General features: G+C 32.0%; 1 protein-coding gene across 1 annotated transcript; it reads left to right on the forward strand.

Moving 5' to 3' along the window:
- Positions 1-776: 776 nt before the first annotated feature.
- LOC145256379 (small ribosomal subunit protein mS33-like) lies at positions 777-19,619 on the forward strand. The gene is made up of 3 exons (XM_080115208.1): positions 777-978; positions 13,699-13,916; positions 19,457-19,619. The coding sequence occupies exons 2-3, from the start codon at positions 13,708-13,710 to the stop codon at positions 19,560-19,562; spliced, it is 315 nt and encodes a 104-aa protein (XP_079971334.1). The 5' UTR covers positions 777-978; positions 13,699-13,707; the 3' UTR covers positions 19,563-19,619.
- Positions 19,620-20,148: the final 529 nt, after the last annotated feature.

The following is a 20,148-nucleotide window of genomic DNA, read 5'->3' on the forward strand; positions in this document are numbered from 1 at the left end:
TAAAAAAAAAGTCGCCGCAGCAGCTTTAAAAGCTTCATCCTTGTTTTATTAAAGAGTTTCATTCTTTGTATTTTTTAAGGTTAAAGACTACTTTTTTTTAAACCTTACCATAACATTTGCTTTTCAATCAAAATAAAAAGTAGTTGTAAAAAAATGTAGAAAAAGGTTGCCGCAGCTTTAAAAAAAAAGTTTTCATCTAATGAAAATATCGTGGGTTTTAGCATCGTAAAATTATGATATGAAAACAGAAACGATTCTCTAAATAGTCGTCGTGTACAGACTGCATTTTGTATTATTAATGTTATCAACTTTGTTACTATAAAAAAATTCGTCACACTTTTTTTTTTTTTTTTAATGTTTTGATTTAATAAAATATCGTTGCATAAGCGTCCTAAATTATGAGACGAAAAAAATGAATGAATTTCTTAGTAAACGAGAGTTGTTTCTCTCGGCATAATGACAATGTGTACAACAGCGCCACAATCATAAATATGTATATAAAAGAATCGGAAAAGGGCAAATTTCAAACGAAATTAAAAAAAAAAAAAAAAAAAGACTAAATTTGGCTTAAAAACATCGAGTGGTTCTAAAATAAGTGATCGATTTACTAAAACGTTGCATTAGAAACTGGGCACTCCTTAAATATTGACTTTTTTTGTTTTGATAATCTGGTAGATTAGTACCCATTCGATAATAATCCGTGGAAAAAACAAGACGAATCTAAAAAAGTATTTGTCCCCTCTCCGCTATTAGAACTTTCAATTGTAATGTCCAAACGCCAACTACTGAGCTGGTTTCTAACTTTATTCTTGTAAAAAAGCAAATCAACGGGAGTGAATCATTAGGGGCCGGTTTCTCCTTTAGCAAGAAAGAGCAAAACATCCAGAGTGATCTCCCCTTCTTGCTCAATTAACATGGCGTGTTCGTCAAGGTGAAACGTGTTTTTAGAATTTCGTTTTACAAGAAAACAAAAGAAAGGTATGTAAATAATTTCTCGTGTAAAGTCGTATTTTGATCATTGGTTTGCACATTTTAAAAGATAATTGTTTTAATCCTTTAAGCCCAACTTTTACGAATCCAGTTACGTTGTTTAAACTTGACTTGAATAGAGGTGCGGGTGCCCATGTGTATTTTTTCTTTTTTGTCATGGAAATTTAAAATACGCAAACAAAATCCATAAGATTGATATTAAATTCAGGGTTTGTCTACAGTTAGACTACAGCGGTTGATTTTTAAATGTGTCCTTTTAAATAAAAACTATGTTACTTGTCATCTCGAAAATGGCAATATATCCAAAACATTACGAAATTTGATTAAAGAGATAACTTTTTTGGTTTGTATTACTAAACAAATATACAACAAATAAATGTTATCAAAGGCAATGTAAGTTACTTTTCCACCGAACTGAATAATTTTTTTAGTGTTTTGGTAAATGTTACCTTACGCCACAACCACTCTAATTTGTTTTTTTTAGGGGTATTCGAAGTCGCTGACAACGAATCTGATAATCAAACCAGCCGCAAATTTACCATTTGCATGGTATGAATCCTTAGACCTTGGGACTATTTTGTGTAATTTCACCGCTTCCTGTAGTGTTTTTCTTACATAATATGTTCGCGTGCAAACGGGCGTAAGTGGGGTGTCGTCACATCGCGTAAAAATCTTTCAAATAAGAAAGTTAAAAAAATGTTTTTAATTTATCAAAAAATAAAGTTTTCACGGGTGGTTTGAAAAAACATAACCACCAAACATATTTTTATGTTTTTCCTTCTTTTTAGGGGTGGGGTATTCCATTAACAGGTGCTTCTGCAGTTTAATTAACCGTTTTTCCATAAGTAATGTGCCGGCATTTACCATTTCACAACAATTCTGTTTACATTGGGGCGGGGCGGTGGTGGTGCTGCTAGGGTGCGCGTGCGCCCAAGCACCACCACCGCCCCCTCCCCAATGTAAATAGAATTTTTGTGAAATGGTAAATGTCGGCACATTACTTATGGAAAAACGGTTAATTAACTGCAGAAGCACCTGTTAATGGCCCCCCCCCCGCAATAAATTATATATTTGGCCTTGTTTTCTAACTAGGACATTGAATGCCATTCTCCTATACCCAATTTCTTTCTTTCTCTCACAAACTGAGCTGGTGCTACCAGATCAGGCTGTCTAATGGCTTCCTGAGACGAAATGCACCTACATTGATGTTCCTTTTTGTTTTTCTATTCTCTTTTGTAAAACTTAATTATGTTCTACAAAACCAAAAACAAAACCAAAAACAAAAACAACAGCCCCCCCCCCTTTTTTCCCTCCACTTCCTCCCTTTGCCCTGTCGGTGGGGCTTTAGAATACACCAGCTACCCCCCTGCAGAGAGTAAAAGTCCCTCAATGGGGTCACCAGTTTGTCGTGGGTGGCGTCCCGTGACACCTGGGAACGGAATCCTGGTGGTGACAAGTGAAAAAATATGGAATACATTGGATAATAAATGTTTTAATATCCTAAAAACTATTTGTCGATGACAATTAAAAATTTGATATTCGTTCAAGACATACCCAAATACCCTTAAAAAATAACAAACTTTGCAGCAAACTTCAAGTCACTTATTCTTCTGCATCACCACAACTTGTAAGAAATGTATGAAAATATGGGAGGGAAAAAAATCTACTTATTTTTTTAAAACGAATGGGTGAATATGTTTGCCAGTTTGTCCTTCGAATGTCGACTGGTTCCAAAATAGGGATCGATTTACTAGAGTGTGGTATTAGAAACTGAGCACCCCTAAAAAATCTTTAAATATTGAATTTTTTGCATTTTATTTTTAGATAATCTGGTAGATTTGTATCTAAACAATTGAAAAAAGATGAAAAGAAAAAATATATAAGGGTGGTGAATTGTACAGGTTCATCAAAACACATAATAAAAATCGGGCGCTTCTTAGTTATTTTGAAAGTCGAAAAAAATGAATTTTCCTTAGAAACCAATAGTATCTACTAGGGATGTACCGTGTAATCAGCCACTTTGCCAGTTAATAGGCTAATCATTTACTTTTCTCTTTCCTATTATATTTAAATTATTTCATCACTGTCAAGTGACCTATCAGATAGCTTTGACACATTAACATAGTAACTGCTAATTTAACATTTGTGAAGTGTCTGGCCACTATTATGGCATTTTGTCTTTATTAAATAAAACTAAAAAATACAATTTCTAATTCTTAAATGAATATAATTAAACAATTAGATCAAAAAAAGAAATTACAAACCAACTACAAAGTACAAATTGTAATTCTTTAAGTGAATAACTATAAGCTGAAGTTCTGCGCCTGCTGCTGCTCTACTTCGTCTTCTATTCTTGCTGCCTCCTCTGCTCTCATACTCTCCTCAGTATTTAAAGTTGAATACTTTTAAGTTGTAATGTAGAAATATTAAACTTTCTCTATTTTCATGAAGCAGCTTATTCCTCATAGGTTCATACACATTACCACCTGTACTAAAGAACCTCTCATCCTCCAAGATGGTGGTGCGCTTAAATATTTTGAAGCCAGTTTACTCAGCAGTGGTAAGGTCTCCTCTGTCTACTTCCACCACTGAAATGGATCATCACCTCTTACGAGTAGTTGTAAAGCTATGTAATGGTCAAGTTCTTTTGTGCACTTAACCGTAAGGGATTTATTCCTTTTGAGTTTAGATTGTATTTCTGTTGTAGTTGCAGTTTCCAGCTTCTACCTGCTCTAAGTTTTGATTTGTACTGTACGCTTATTCAAAGCTAATTCATCAAACAGGCTTGAAAGAGATACGGTTTTACTTTCAATTTGATCTTCTTGACCCTCAATAAAGCTTGAAGAAGTGTATCTTGCTGATTCTGCTTCATTATCATCAGTAAAAAGTAGAAGATATAGAATCCAATTCTTAGTGTTTTCCATGTCATTTGAAATTTAAATGTGAATCTTGGATCTAGGAAAGTAAACACAAGTTTTTATCATTTAGATAGGATGAAAATCTTGTTTCCATTGATTCATTGAATTGTTCAACAGTGGTAAGGATTCCACTGCAGTCAGAAATATCGGAATTAGCTTCGACAGCTTTTGAAATAAATACCTCCAAGCTAAAATTGTAGATATTATTATTAATATGATTGAAGTTCTGTGACTTTCTTCTTTTGTGATTTCTTCAAATGGATTCAGTAACTGGACAATTTCTTGAACAAGTCCCCAATAGTAAGTTGTTAAGGTAGGAATTTTATAGCGTCGCAAATTCTTATATGAAAAAAAAATGAACGAATCTCTTATTAAAAAATTCTGGTTTGTGTGAATCATTCTGCTTTACATATATGCCACGAAAAAGTCCTTTCTGATTAATGCTTACCAGATAAAAAATATATTATTTTGAAAAACAGCCAAGTTCATTTGCTTATTTTAAAACTGGTAAACATTGATCAGAAAGGACTATTTCTGGGCATAAAGCAGAACAGTCCACACAAACTAGAAATAAATCATTTGTAAACAATCATAGTGTTAACTTAAACAAAGCCAATACAAAAATAAAATGAAGATGATAAAACAATAAAAAAATAATAGTACTTATGCAGAGAACTTTCTGGAAACACATTTCTTAACATGTGGAGGAGAGAGTGTTTTTTCTAACTAGTCTGTACTTTCACCCAACAATTTAATAAACAATACAAAACAAATGATTTGTGCCACAAGCATTGAAGAAGGACAGCTGAAGTTTTTTCTCTGTATGTGTTTGACTGGGGAAGAGGTTGAGGGAACCACCTTAAATGGACAAATGTAATCAGTGCCAAGCGAAGAATTCAACAGAATTGCAAAGAAATACTAATTGTATAAAGAACTCTATTGCTGATAACATGCAGTTCTTACTTTTATTAAAATTAAATTGATGTTGAACATGTACGTTTACTTGATTACATCGCCATGGTAAACAAAGTGAAAAATACTACATAAACTTATTGCATTTTCTTGAGGATGCTATTTAAGAAGTACATGGTGTAAAGAGCTGACATTTGGATATAGCATTCTACAATATGTATTGAGTAGGCATGCAATATTCCAGATCTTTTATAGGTTTTGTGATATATAATTTTGAAATTAGTATATGTTTATGACATTTGATATTTTATTTCCGCCATCAAAATTAAACATATCAGCATTTTTATCAACTTATAATGAAGTAAGTTGCACTTGGAATTGTTTTAAAAAACAGGCATAATAATCATTATATATAGAATTATATTGAATGTTCATATTTACTGTCATTTTATTCAGTTTTATTTGATGACATTTTAAAAATTGTCCATCAGTGCAATTTTGCTATTATAAATGATGCAATACTCACTTTTCACACCTCAAAAATGAAAGCCGAAATTGAATTAGAAATAATTGTACTTTTACTTCCTACTATCTGCTTATATTAGGAGTAATGAAAGCATCGTTTGTGACATTTTTACTGGTTACTTTTTTGTCAGTTGCTTTCTAAGTTGTCATGTTGTAATTTACACATGTTCGTACTTCGTCATCCTCAGCAGGATAGTGTATACTGCTGATCATCAGTGAAAAATAGATGTAGAATCCAATTCTAAATGTTTTCTATGCCAATCTTTTAAAATTAATATTTGAATCATGGGTCTAGGAAAGTAGACATACACAAGTTTTTATCATTTAGATAGGATGAACATCTTGTTTCCATTGATAACCTGAATTGTTCAACAATGGTAAGAAGGATTCCACTAAAGTCAGAAATACTAGAATTAGATTCGACAGCTTTTGAGAGAAATAACCTCAGAGCTAAATTTGTATGTATTATCATTAATGTGGTTGATGTTCTGTAACTTGCTTCTTTGGTGATTTTTTTCAAATGAACTCAGTAACTGGATATTTTTTCAAAGAAGTCCCCATTGATATGGGGGACTTGTTGTTAAGTTAGCAATCTTATCAACAGCAGACATTACAAGAGCTTTTTGTTGTTCCTAATTTATTTTCAGCATAAATATGTTGAATTCCACCATGTGATCACATCTTGAATGAGTTTGTTTTTCCAAATTAAGCTGATCCTGTATTTCAGTTAATTTACTAATTGCTAATAGAAAGCGATTAAAGTAGGGGTAGGCTATAGAAACAAAATTTTTCAAATAAATGCCAAAAGTGGCTTATTACCTTCATTTATATGTAAATAGATGGGAACAAGTGATTTTTTTTAAAAACGGGTCAAAATTGGAGGGTCGCTGGCCCCAAACGTGATTTGACCGCGTGAAAATGGCCCAAATTTCGCCCCCGAACACACTTAATCATTTATTGAAAGCCACAGGGTGCATTTTTTGACTATAAATGCATTTGTATCATTAAATCTAACATTCCCATTGGCTATCCCACAAGTATAGGGCTTTTTAGGGTATCTCAGAGTCCAAAATGGGTCAAAATTACCCCAAAATTAGCCAAAAATGGTCGGAAATCACGGATTTTCCAAAATGCACCTCCCAAGCCACACGGTGCAATTTTTGACCATAAATGGCTCTATATCATTAAATCTAACATTCTCACTGGCTATCCCACCTATATAGGGCTTTTCAAGGTATCTTAAGGGTCCAAAATGGGTCAAATTTACCCAAAAATTAGCCAAAAATGAACGAAAATCACGGATAATCCCCAAAATGCAGGTATTATATCTCATCGGGCTCCTATAAACACTCCTGTATGGCTTTTTACAGTTGGAAGACTGAAATAACCACCCTGTTATCTTATCCATTTGTATTTAGGGTATTTAGAGATCTTTGGGGGATGTAAAAAGGGTCAAAACAATCCAAAAATGACAAAATTACGCTTTACGGTACATAACATATGAATCATTAGTTCATTCATCAATGATACTTTTTAGAAACATCATAACTTTACTACATCAACTTCTCAGAAAGTAATTAATTGTAAATTGAACATTAAATGTCAATAAAATGCTGTCCAAGAAGAGTCTGAATTCATATTGTTCTCATAGTTACCCCAAAATTGATGAAAATGGCCCTCGATTCGCTATTTCTCGATTTGTAACCAATATATTGAATAACTTGATAAAAGGTATGAGTAATTAGCAAAGGAATTATTTTGTTATTTCAAGACACAGCTTCACTTCACATTACTTTAAAATCATAGTAAAATATCAATATAATGCATTAAAGAGCTCGTCAATCACATCATTATTCTCTAGCACAAATACTGGTTTTCGTCTTGTCAAGTTCCATGCACCAATGACATTGCATGACAAAAATTGAATTTTCAATGTCTTCTGCTCTTCAGTTCTTGCTCTGCCAGAAACCGTTCATGTTCCATATCGACGTGGAAAGTGTCAATGAGCTATTTGCGAGAGAGAGACTTTTGATCGACAAAGAATCTTCGTTCATGTACATCAAATTCATCAGGATTCACATCTTTTGAAAGTATATTTAGAAGGACATGGTGCTCTCGTTTCCATTTAATCATATTCACACGTCTGGAACCCTTTGCTTTGTAGACATCTTTGTCGTAAATTTTTAGCGATCAATCAAGTTTATGTTTTATCCCAGGTATTGTAATATAACGAACATCACTTCCAAAGGCTTTCTGCCACAATTGTAGTAATCGCAAGGAGAACTGGTGAATATGATTTTTCTGTGTCGTGGTACCATATTTGGCAGCATGATGTTGCACAGCTTGAAGACATTCAGCCTCAGTTGGAAGAGAATCAAGCAGAAGATAAGTCCAATCGTCGTAATTATAATCTTCGTCAATCTGCCCTGCTATACCAGCCATGTTCATTGCATTTTACTAACTGAAAAAGAAAGCAAAGTTCAATCAAATTCACAATTAATGCAATGCAATGTTATCGTGTCTATTTAAAGATGCCATTGCATTGTTACAGAAAGAAAACATTTCCTTATTTGGTAATTTTCCATCTATAACTCAAATTAAGCCCCTTTTTGACAACCTATGTTGATTCTTAGGGACTTTTTGACTCTCTTTGGCTAAATCGGCCATATTTAGCCCCTTTTAAAGGTCCTTATACCCCTCATTAACAGTGCAAAAGTTAGGAGAGTGCCTGCTTCAAGCATTTCCCAACAGTTTCTGCCATGTAGAGGTGTCTTTGGGCCCATGGGAGGTGCATTTTGGAAAATCCGTGATTTCCGACCATTTTTGGCTAATTTTGGGGTAATTTTGACCCATTTTGGACTCTGAGATACCCTAAAAAACCCTATACTTGTGGGGTAGCCAATGGGAATGTTAGATTTAATGATACAAATGCATTTATAGTCAAAAAATGCACCCTGTGGCTTTCAATAAGTGATTAAGTGTGTTCGGGGGCGAAATTTGGGCCATTTTCACGCGTCAATGCGGTCAAATCACGTTTGGGGCCAGCGACCCTCCAATTTTGACCCGTTTTGAACAAAATCACTTGTTCCCATCTATTTACATATAAATAAAGGTAATAAGCCACTTTTGGCATTTATTTGAAACATTTTATTTCTATAGCCTACCCTTAATTAAAGTGAGAAACTGTGTTTCTATGAGCTGAAATGATTGTCTCACAGCTTGAGTTACAATGTATGATAGTTATTCTAAATCACATTCTCTGACATTAGCAACTATAATTGTTTCTGAATCCTGCAAGACTAAGAAAATTTTATTGAAGATTTTATACTCATCCAGAACATTATGTAATTCTTCACTTATTATTGCACCTGTGCATGGAATCACTCTCAGCACAGCTCTGCACTGTTCAAAGTCATTTGAAAACCAATGACCTGCCAAACTTGGAAAGAAAGCATTATTTGTTGGAGCTGTCCAACTGCCTGTAGTTCATAGAACATTAATTTCAGCAAGCAACAGTTGAATTTTTGTTTTACTTTTGTAAATATATCAAAAATTATTTTGCAGTGAGGTATGTTTTGATAAAATGCTGTAATTTGAACAGTTTTCAACAAGCTATTAAATCTAATGTCGCATGTTACAGATTATGGTTTAATATCAACAGCAATCATTTCTCTTATAAGATAATGAATCTCTTGTGACCTGTGATTATTAATATCCCAAATTTTCTTTTTGACCAATATTGATTCTATAGTAGCTTGGTGTTTCACTGGAAGCTCGTAGTTGCTGCCACTTGTTTCTGGAGTGTCAGTCCCTGAATATTCATTGTGCTTCCTTTTCTTATTTGTAACTTTTGCTTCTTTTGAACAAACTTTTCTAAGATAGTTTAACATATTTCATCATTTTAAAAGTTTTTACTGATTTGCCACCTTTTGATGTACCGTAGGATGGGGTGACTTTAAGCCATTAAAATAATTTAAAAAAAAAAAAAAATTTAAATAACTCTGCAGCAAATATTTGCTGCCACGCCACAGCGCATCTGTAAAATTATGAAATCGTATAGGACCTGGAAATTATATTTAAAATTCAGAGATCATATATTACTTATTATTTTAATTTATATTTATTTTAATGGATCAAAGTCACCCAGGGTGGCCAGTGTCACCCCAGTTTACGGTAATAGTTTGAAATAACTTACAAGCAGTTGTATTCTTGTTCTTGGGATTGCCTTTCATAATAAATGAAGGTTGTTGTTTTTAATATTTAGTTAATTTTTTTACGTATTTAAATTACTTATGTCTGATATCTAATTAGTAATTTATCTCAATAAAATATACATTATCTAAAGCAGAAAAATAAAAATATATATGCAATGGTAGCAAAAGTCCTCAAATGAGAAACAATAGTATGACTGATGAAGAATGCTTTATTTTCGGTTCGCACATCGTTGCAATTTACTGTACAATTTCTCAACATGAAAACTGAAAGGTAAAGCAATAATTTTCTTTAACAATGATTTAAAGTAAAAAATAATAATGATAATTCGATAGGATGAGAAAGGAGGGAAATTTTTCATATGCTTACATCTATTTGCCTAAAGTTTAGTGCAGTTGTAAAAATCTACATTTGAAAATATGGTTTAGGGATGCATATCTCTTTGATAAATTTGGCAACTGGCAAACAAAAGAGTGAGTTAATTTGTCTTCCTTTCCAATATAATTAATATTAATATCATTTATGACAACAAAATTTGCTGATAACTTGGCATTAGAAAATCTATTAATCGGTTGATTAGTCAGTAATTGGTCGGTTAATCAGTAATCGGTCAAGTTCATAATCGGTACATCCGTATTATCTACTTTTTATGCCAATTTCAACTAAAAGCAATGTTATCTACTTAATTGTCATGTCGTGATTAGCTAAATATTACTGTTATTACATAAAACATGTACATGAACGATTTCATGATTGTAATATTCACCATTAATTGTAACAATTCGGACATCAGTTACTTACCTTGACTTAATAATGTTTATTCATGTGTAAACTTGAAATTACTTTGAAAACTATTTTCATTAATAATTAATTTTAATTGTCTATCTTATTATTTTTCATGATTTGGGATATGTTACTACATTCAACATGGATATTAAGTTTATTTTATTTATTTGCGGACTATTCTCATCTTTTATCGTTGTTGTTTTTCTCAATGTTTCCGACAACTATTCCTGTGGCCTTCATCAGGTTGTTAACCACAACGGGATAAGAATGCTAAATCTAGCATTACAAGTTGATTTTTTTCTTTTTAGATAATTGTTATTTTATCAACTTGCATGAAAAGAGCTATGTAAAAGATGCTTAAAACCGAATTATGCAAATATCATCAGTAATTCAAAAGTTATGAGAATTTTAAGTGCCAAAATTTATGCTTTTCTATGGACATTTTTCTTGAGAAAAAGTGTGCTAAGTTACGGACCTCAACATTTCCAAAAATTCGGTAATTTCGCCACCATTTATGTATTTTTCAAGCTATTTTCATGAAACTTGGTACTTTTATGTAAAATTGTATGCTCTTTCTGATTATGCAGTCAAATCTGATGTATCTCTTTACCCTACGCCATGAATTATAAATTCAGATGTACAAATTTCAATTTTTTTTAAACTGGCGTATAGTATCATACACTTGATGTCTATTCATGAACAAAACTAAGTATTATATGGGTATTTAAATATAGCTTTATTGAGAGTAGGTATTTACCTCCATCCCCACCAAAAGAGAGCTTAATCTGGGGTGTAGCCATTGAATGCTTAAAGAGAATTCATGGCTGGTATTTACTACTCCCCTCAAAGAAAAGAAAAAATTGAGTGAATTAATCTCAGAAATAAATTGAAGAAAATTTTTTGTATAGATTTTGGATTTCTGTAAAAGATAAAAATTCCCATAGTCGACCAGAACTTATGCATTTTGGGACCAGTCCAATTTTCAATTTTGTAAATCATCTCTATCTGGCCCAAAATATACCCCTATTTTCTGAGATATCCTTTGTTAAAAAAAAAACGATTTTATTTTACAGATTCAAAAAAATGGTCTTGACAATGAGTTAAAAATAAAAAAATTATACCAAATACTATTAGAAACCCACCCAATAAATGTCAATGTAAATGTTTTTTATTTAATTGTTAGGTGAAAGTACAGAATAGTTAACAAAACAACGCAATATTGTAAAAGAACATGGTGGGGATATCATGCAGTACCTACATTTAACTATAGTCTGTTTTTCATAGCAGTGGCAAGTCAAAGTTGTCCTCTTTTGAAATCAAAACATTTTTTTTAATTTAGGAAGTCGCTACGTTGCAGTCTATAGTGATTATATACATTTTTTTTTTAATTTAGGAAGTCTGTACGTTGCAGTCTATAGTTATATACATTTTTTTAATTTAGGGAGTCGCTATATTGCAGTCTATAGTTATTATATATATTTTTTTAATTTAGGAAGTCGCTATGTTGCAGTCTATAGTTATTATATATTTTTTTAATTTAGGAAGTCGCTACGTTGCAGTTTATATTATTATATACATTTTTTTTAATTTAGGAAGTCGCTACATTGTAGTCTATAGTGAACTAAACAAAACCTTTTTTTGGCAACATCCTTTTAACCTTACCACTAACCCTAAGTCTCAGTGCCAATACCCACCCTCCTAAAACAAAATCTGGTTTTGTCCAAAAATTCAGTGTGCAAAGTTAAAATGACAGAAGTGGACTCTGTTTACCTAAATATGGAATTGAAGTCACTAAACATGAAACGAAATACAAAACCATATGGAAATAATTTATTTAAAAAAAATTATTTCAACACTTCTTGGGCTATCATGAATCAATAAAAAAAATAATAAACTTTCATTTTTTACATTTTTATAAATAGCTTTTGTGTTGTTTAACACTTATTATTATGAAAAAAAAAACTTATGAGAATTTTTATTTACATTTTATAAATAGTGTCTTTTTGAAATAATATTTATCTCTTTCACAAGTTTTATCACAGAATTTTGCCATAAATAATGTACAAATGTTTTTTATTAACACTTGTGTTATCAAAATAAACTTATTTTAAGCATAAAAGTTTCTTAAAATGAATAAATTTGTATAAAAAAGTTTCTTAAAATATATAAATGAAGAAATTTTGTCATAAATAATGTATGAAATATTTATAGAAATGTAAAAAATAAGTTTATTATTTTTTTTGTTTCATGATAAAAGAACTGGTTTCATATTATTTCTGTTTTTCGTTTCATGCTTTGTGACTTCCATTTCATATTTAGGTAAACCAAGTCCACTTCTGGCATCTTAACTTTGTGTACTGAATTCTTGGACATAGCCCAAAATCTTAGTAGCTTAAAAATAAAAACCCTTTCTTGATTCTATCACTAATCCTAAGCCTGGGTGTACCCCGCAAAAATTCTCTGAAACCAAGAAGAAGAAAAAAAAAAGAGTTAATACAAGCAGTATCTTTTTGGGGGTCTTTTTCCATTCAAACAGAGTTAGTGCTTGGGAGGTTTTTTATTTTTTACTAGGTTGTTGGAAAATGCTTGTTGCAATATTTTTGACATAATGTTGGGTATGGTTACAAAGATTTGAATGATTATATTTATAACCAAGGATGTTAAGAATGAACCGATTGGGTACCAGAATATACTGGATTGTTTTGAATTTTTTAATCAAGCTTTTCATTTTGATGAGAAGAGGTCCACTACTGATCCTGACTGGATTAATATTACAATTCTTTATCTGGAATTCTTTACAAGTCAAAGTTTCTGTGACTGAATTGATGCTGGCCATTTTTGCTGGATCAACTACATTTAATATTCACAATTTGATAATTTTTCTTTTCTCTATGATGATTATTTAGTTTGCCATCCTTTTTTGGATAAATTTTCTATTACAAGAATGACTCTACACTTAAGAAGGCTAATCTTTAATTATAATTCGGGATATTTGCAAAATGAAAAATCAATAAAAATCGAAAAAGAAATTAAAAATTCTTCTTGATCACTCAATAAAACAGAAAATGTCCATCTTTTAATTAAGACATGAAAATTAGACACTTCCTCCTTCAGGAGACGCTGATTCACCCCCCCCCCCCCCTCGGATTAATACCACTGGTTGGCTATAAAGCTTGGGAATGAACAGAAAATAACTTTGACTTAACATAGCTTCCAAAAATAGACAAAAGTAATTATGAAAAAATGTCCGAGTTAAAATCTTCAATATATCCTGCAATTTTTGCCTGCACCATCTGTGAATCTTAGTCAATCCTTTAAGTTATAAAAATTGTTTTTTCTTTTTTTTAACTTTTAGCCTTCAGTAATGGCGTCTACATATGCCCAAAGGATGTCACGTTTGGCTGCTCGTATATTTGGAGACGTGGTCAGGCCAACCACCAAGAAATCTATGAAAGTTGTTCGACTTTTTAGCGAACGTCCCTATAATATGGATCCCCATGTTGTGGAGTATTATCCCCCTACCAGAGAAATCAACTCCCTTATGTTACGGCTCCGGAACCATGGCCTGTTCAGGTAAGATAAGATTTTTCATTTCCTTTATCTATTTGGCATAATGGTTAGCATGTTTGATAATGGATTGGGAAATTCGGTCGAGTTATACTACATACTCTAAAAATAGTACTTGATGTCTTCTTGCTAATACTTGACATTATAAGGTGAGGACCATGGTTAAACGGAGTAATCCAGGGAAAGGAATGGTTTCCTCCTTTTGTTGTATAGTCAATTCTCTCTGTAACGATTTATCTGTTTATTGCTGTCACGTATATATAATCATGTCTGTTGCACTTCTACAAAGATGCATGCTGCTAATAAATATATACACTCTGCTTCTTCTAGCAGTTTTGACAATCAAACACAGAGATGGTTTAAATACACAAAACTGTATTTATTATTTTGCCTGTCAATGGTAGTAGGATGTATTGAGCAAGGGTGGTAGAAGGTGGAGATTGGGGAGTGGTAAGTTAACGTGACAATTGCATGCCTCTCTCCGTCTTTCTCTCATTTCTGTTCCTTGTGTTTGTCGGACCTTCTGCTTTTATCGACAATTTCTTTCTTTGTTCCATCAGAGGTTAATATGTGTGTACAAAGTCCAACCTCGAATCTTTGTTTTTTCTTTGTTCTCTGCTAACCTGGAATTTGTATGGTTAATTATTACTATTATCTAAAAAAAATTGATTTTGCGTTAGCTTGTCATTGTGACTTATTTGCATTAAAAATACTTAATAGAAATTATAAGACTTTAAAGTTGTGTAAATACTGATTTTAAATAAAGTAGCCATTTTTCGTTTGTTACTAAATTGACTAAAAAATAGCTGTTTTGTTCAGAATTAATGTTTAAGCGAACTTTTCAGGCTTCTTTAAAATATTAATTTTATCTTTAGCGTACACCAGTCACAAATGAGTAAGTTAACTAAAATAAATTATTTTTACTAACTTCTCAACTTTATTTCCTTAACAATAATTTATGTTGGTAATAGTAATGATTACTGGAAAAAGATGAATTCAGGTTGTCCTCGATCATGACTGAACCAACTACCTACTTACCTACCTACCATGTCAACTGCTTTAAGGATATTATAAGAATAAAAATCTTTTAACATAATGATGCTAGCAAATATTTTCCCTGGCTCCCCTCTTCTCTGCGTCACATATCGAATAGCCACTTGAATGTTTCGAAACTTTTTTAGATAAGATTGATAATTTGAATTATTCGAACTACTATTCTCATCTTCGATATTATTCTTACGTTTCAGCTAATGTAACTTCCAACCTTCTTCGGGTGCATCTTCTGGAACTTGGGAATCTGTACAGAATTACAAATAGAACCATTTATTTATTTGCGGACTGTTATCCTCATCTTCATAGTTGTTTTTTCACCATGTTTCGACCAACTATTCATTCAGTCTTCTTCAGGTGGTTAACTGCGACTGAATAGGAATGCTGAGTCTCTTAACTGTATCCTCAGTAATTACTGCTTTCCATAGTTGTTGTCTCACCATGTTTTGGTCAACTAATCCTCTGGCCTACTTTGGGTAGGATTGAAACTGCTATCTTCAGACAATGCTCACCTGGAACTGTAGAGATTCAACGCTTCTATCCACGAGAAGGCTAGAGGAATAGTTAGCCAAAACGTGGTGAAACAACAACAACTATGAAGATGAAGATAACAAATAAATAAATATACAAATTACTCATCTCAAAATATTCCAATAATAAAATATATATATATAAAACCCTTTATTTAATCTACAGGGTAGATTCCTTTTGTTCCATCAGATATAACTTGTCTTCAATAAATCATAGCACAACGGATAAAAGTGCTGAGTATAATTAATTCTAAGTGACAGTCGTCTAGTGGTTAAAGGTTCAGTACAGGTGATACAAATAATACAATTTCAAATTACTTGAGACTTCTATGGCCATATTTATATTTCAACAATGCTACAGCCAAATTAATACTAGATTTCTAGAAATAAACTTCATGTTCATTATACATACTTTACCTGGTAGCACAGTCTGGGTGGGTGTGGGTCATACCTGCATCCTTGACAATCAGACACTTGCCTTGTATCTGTCAGGCCATGTTCGTCGTTAAGCAGGTCTGTTCGATGGAAAATGATGTCATACACTTTGGTGCTATTGAGACACTGAAAAGTTAGATATCAATAATAAATAATAGCTTTTTTTTTTCTTAAAGTTTTCTAAAACTTCAAGATTCACATGATGAGTAATAAGTTACTTTAAAATGAAAAAATAAAAATGCTAAATAAATTAAGTTAAAATGAAAAAAGTTTAAAATAAAAATGGGAAACTTGATTAAAAAATAGAACAAATAAAATTCAAGCAATTTTAATACAAATAATAAAATTACTAATAAATGAAAAAAAAATCAAATTTATAAAATTTGTTGGATGATTTAGTTGGATGTTTGAAATTTTCTTTTGTAGTAATATTATCATTTTTGTTACCACAAAATATATTTAACAGAATTTACAGTACAGTATTTTTTTTTTTTTCAATATTGTGATCCTGATTGCGAGAGTTAATAGAAAAAAAAAATTAAAGAACCTCTATTAATCCCCTGAAAGTAGCGGTTCATTTAAGGTATTTTGGAGTCTCGCTAGGCAACTGTTAGTACCAATCATTGTGATGTCAGCAGAAAAATGAGACTCAATGGATAGGCTTTACGAAGGCCAGGTTGGGCTGGGGTATGTTTTTTTTTTTTTTTTTTTTACTTCTAGCATGTCCACTCTCTCTGACTTTACCTTTTCTCTTTGAGAAAGTTTATTGCTAATCACCTGCAACACCCCAATCACATAATGCTGGTGGGGTTACCTAGGCATTTTTGGAGGCTTCTCTTGGTGTGCTGGCTTTTCAAAACCTTGTTTGACCTTGTGTCTAACCACCTATAGAGGAGATAACACATGGCATGTTTATAAATTACTTCAGTAATATTTACAAAAAATCTTTTTAAATAACTTAAAAAGTACAAGTCAGATCAAGCCAAAATAATTATACAGATGGTCTTTATTTTTAGAAAACCTTGGCTGGATCCACTTAGCATTTAAATGATTACTTTCTTTACACTTTTATTTGTCGATCCTAATTGGCTAATAGATGTTGGAAGTGCAATGCTAATTCACTCACTCCAAATAAGGGTAGAGTTAGACACAAGGTCAGTTTTAAATGTGGGGAAACTCCAGCTTTCCCAAAAGGGGCATACTGGATTGAGGGGAAAAAATAATTGCCTCAGTCTTTAAGGATTTCTCCTTTCACACAGTACCCATTATAATTTTTTAAAGTTATAATATTAACATATTTGTGCATGATTTCAATGTATATAATTGTTTCTTTTTACAAAGATTTTCTATTTTTGCATCATGTAGATTTGTTATTGTGTGACGAAAATTCAAATTTTAAAGAAATACTTGTAAGATTTAGTCTGAACATCTGAATATTTTTTTGTAATTTTTCATTTATTTATTTATTTTTCTATTTATTTTCTTTTTCATGTTTAAAAGGAAATATTTAAAAAATAAAATGAGTTTATTTTTGGTAAATATCATTTTAAGTATGGCTCTAAAAAGATATTTGCCAAACATAAAACTCTCAATTAAAAATTATAAAATAATGATAGATTCTTATTGATGGGGGAACTCTATAAGAGGTCGATCACTTCAAATATCTGAGCTCAATATTTGTTGCCATGAATACCTCTGAATCAACAATGCCCGATATGCTTTCTGTTACCCCATCTGTGGTCTCATCTCAATATCACAATTGGTATGAAAGTCCAAATTTATTAGGTGCTTGATTGGATGATCTTTCTCTATGGCTGTGAGACTTGCAGATTTCAAAAAGTTGGTAGTGTTTGACCTATACTGCCTCTGTTAAATTCTACAGATCTGCTGGCACCGTTTTCTCTGCAATACACAAATCTGGATGTGATGCAGGATGATTCTCCTTAACCAAATGCCTTTAAAGAGGAAATTTCATTGATTCAGCCATGCTTCACACTGCAACACAGGAGAGTTCATCCACAAGGCAATAGCTCCAGAACCACATCAAGATTGGCAAAGACACTCAGGAGACCAAACTGAAAACATGGTTAGATACTATGAAAGCCAATATCAAACCTACCTTCACTACACCGGTATACAGCAGCCATTTTGGTTGGAAATTTAAAAGCCATAAAGGAAGTTAATATTTGAGATGAAATAAAAAGCATTTAAAACTACTTAAAAACATCAAAAATATTATGCAGGTAAGTTGCAATGTAACTGTTATTGACTATGGTAACATTTGTTGTATTATTGATTTTTTTTTACTACTTTTTTTGAATGGCTGTAGATTTTAATATAAACCCCAAATTATTTTTTGAAAACTTGAGGTTTATCTGGAAAAGTCCTTGAAAATGGACATTGAAAATCTGTACGAATCCTGTATAATTAACCATCAATAGGAACAAACATCTTGCTTCTCAATTCCCCTCTTTGTTTCTACAAATGTGTCCTTTATTTCAGTAGCAATTTGCTGTATTTGAGGTGAACAAAAGTATTTAAGACAGAAAAAAACTTACAAATAAAAACAACCATAAATTTTGTTTCAGAAATATTGAACGCCACCATTAGCTTATGGATGGAATATTTTTGCCACATCTTGCATGGTGTATCTACGATTAGTCTCTCTGTCTTAGACAGGGCCCAAAAAAGAATCTCCAACCTAACAGGTCCCACACTATCATCTAAACTCCAAATCTTGTTCCATCTCTGCTGTGTTTCATCGCTGTGCCTGTTTAATGGAATGTGATTTGACAAACTTGTATTATTTCTGCCCCTCAACATAAATACACCTGACTAATCTGATAAGCAGCAAAATCTCACCCCCTTCATTCTAGAAATCCTTAGATGTTGGAAAATCTTTTACTCTAATAGTTTCTTCCCTTGAACTGGTAAGCTTTTGAATTTCCTTCCAGTCTCCAGCTTCCCTGATTGTACTGACATGCAGAAATTTAAATGCTATGTGAACAGACATCTTCTGCTCAACTCTCTATAGTGCCCCTGTTTAATGAAACCATGGAGATGTATCTAGCAGCAATGGCGACTCATGCATACAAATACCAGGTCGTGGCGAGAGTTCTCATCACAATGAAGAAAGAGAAGAAAAGAAAAGCAGAGAGAGATTTGAAAAACCTGATGACTGATGGTGATGACTGGACTTGAGCAGAGCTGTTGACTGCGGAGGAGAAAAAGCATGCATCATCATGGCAGAGTTTTGTTAATCACATATCGAATGAAGAGACTTGTAAAACCAAGATGCAGGTGTAGTTTGGAAAGTACCAAGAATAAATGCCTTTTATTTCAAACTCAGTCGAATTTCTTTTCTTTGTGAGATTTTTTTACAGTGTTAGGTCCGTGTTAGAATGTAACTACAATGTTAAACTTGTAGATATGGTTTCAAATGGTAGCCCTTGCATTCCTTGTTAAAGTTAAAGAAGAGTAAAAAAATTGTAAATATTTTGTGTTAAGTTTTTTTTTTTCTTTCTCCTCCAGAGATGAACATTTGGATTTCACTGATGAAATGAAACGATTGCGGATTCTAAGAGGAAAAGTGAAACCGAAAAAAGGTGAAGGCAAACGAGCCATGAAGAAAAAATAATTCGCAATTTTTCATTAAATATTTTTTTTCCATTTATTAAAATAATTCTGTTGCTTATTTTGTTGTTTTATTTTTTTCTTCTGCAAATTTGAACATGTTAATACAATTTATCTCCATTTGTTTTTAAGTGATATGTCATATCTTCTTACATACCACCTTCGATGTGACGCAGATGTTTCTTTTTTAATATAAAGAATATCCAGCTCCTATGAAAAGGGCACAAAAATTGTTCTAGTCTAAAAGGATTTCTCCTGAACAGAAAACAGATATTACACATTAAATTTATTTTTGTTTAATTTATTTGCAGGATCTCGGCCCTTTAGTTGTGTTGTTTAATTCTGGCAAAGTAAGGGAGATAACTTATTGTGATTTTAATGTTGAAAATTTAAAGTAAAAACACTATAATGTAATTATTAATCATATACAAAACTAGTGAAAATTTTTAAAATACAGAAAATGAGCAAGTAAAAATATAATTATATGAAAAAATAAAATTTGATGAATAATGCAATTTTATCTTTTTCTTATTGCTGTTAATTCTGTATGACAAATTGATTTATCTCTCGTTTTCATTTAACTTTTATGA

The sequence above is a fragment of the Euprymna scolopes genome, chromosome 32 (genome assembly GCF_053919585.1).
Source record: "Euprymna scolopes isolate OS-2025 chromosome 32, ASM5391958v1, whole genome shotgun sequence".
Lineage (NCBI taxonomy): Eukaryota > Metazoa > Mollusca > Cephalopoda > Sepiida > Sepiolidae > Euprymna > Euprymna scolopes.

Excerpts from the sequence above, each read along its gene's own strand:
- LOC145256379 (XM_080115208.1), top strand. The coding sequence starts at position 13,708 with ATGGCGTCTACATATGCCCAAAGGATGTCACGTTTGGCTGCTCGTATA. Across the intron at positions 13,917-19,456 it reads CGGAACCATGGCCTGTTCAG|AGATGAACATTTGGATTTCA; the intron begins GTAAGATAAGAT and ends TTTCTCCTCCAG.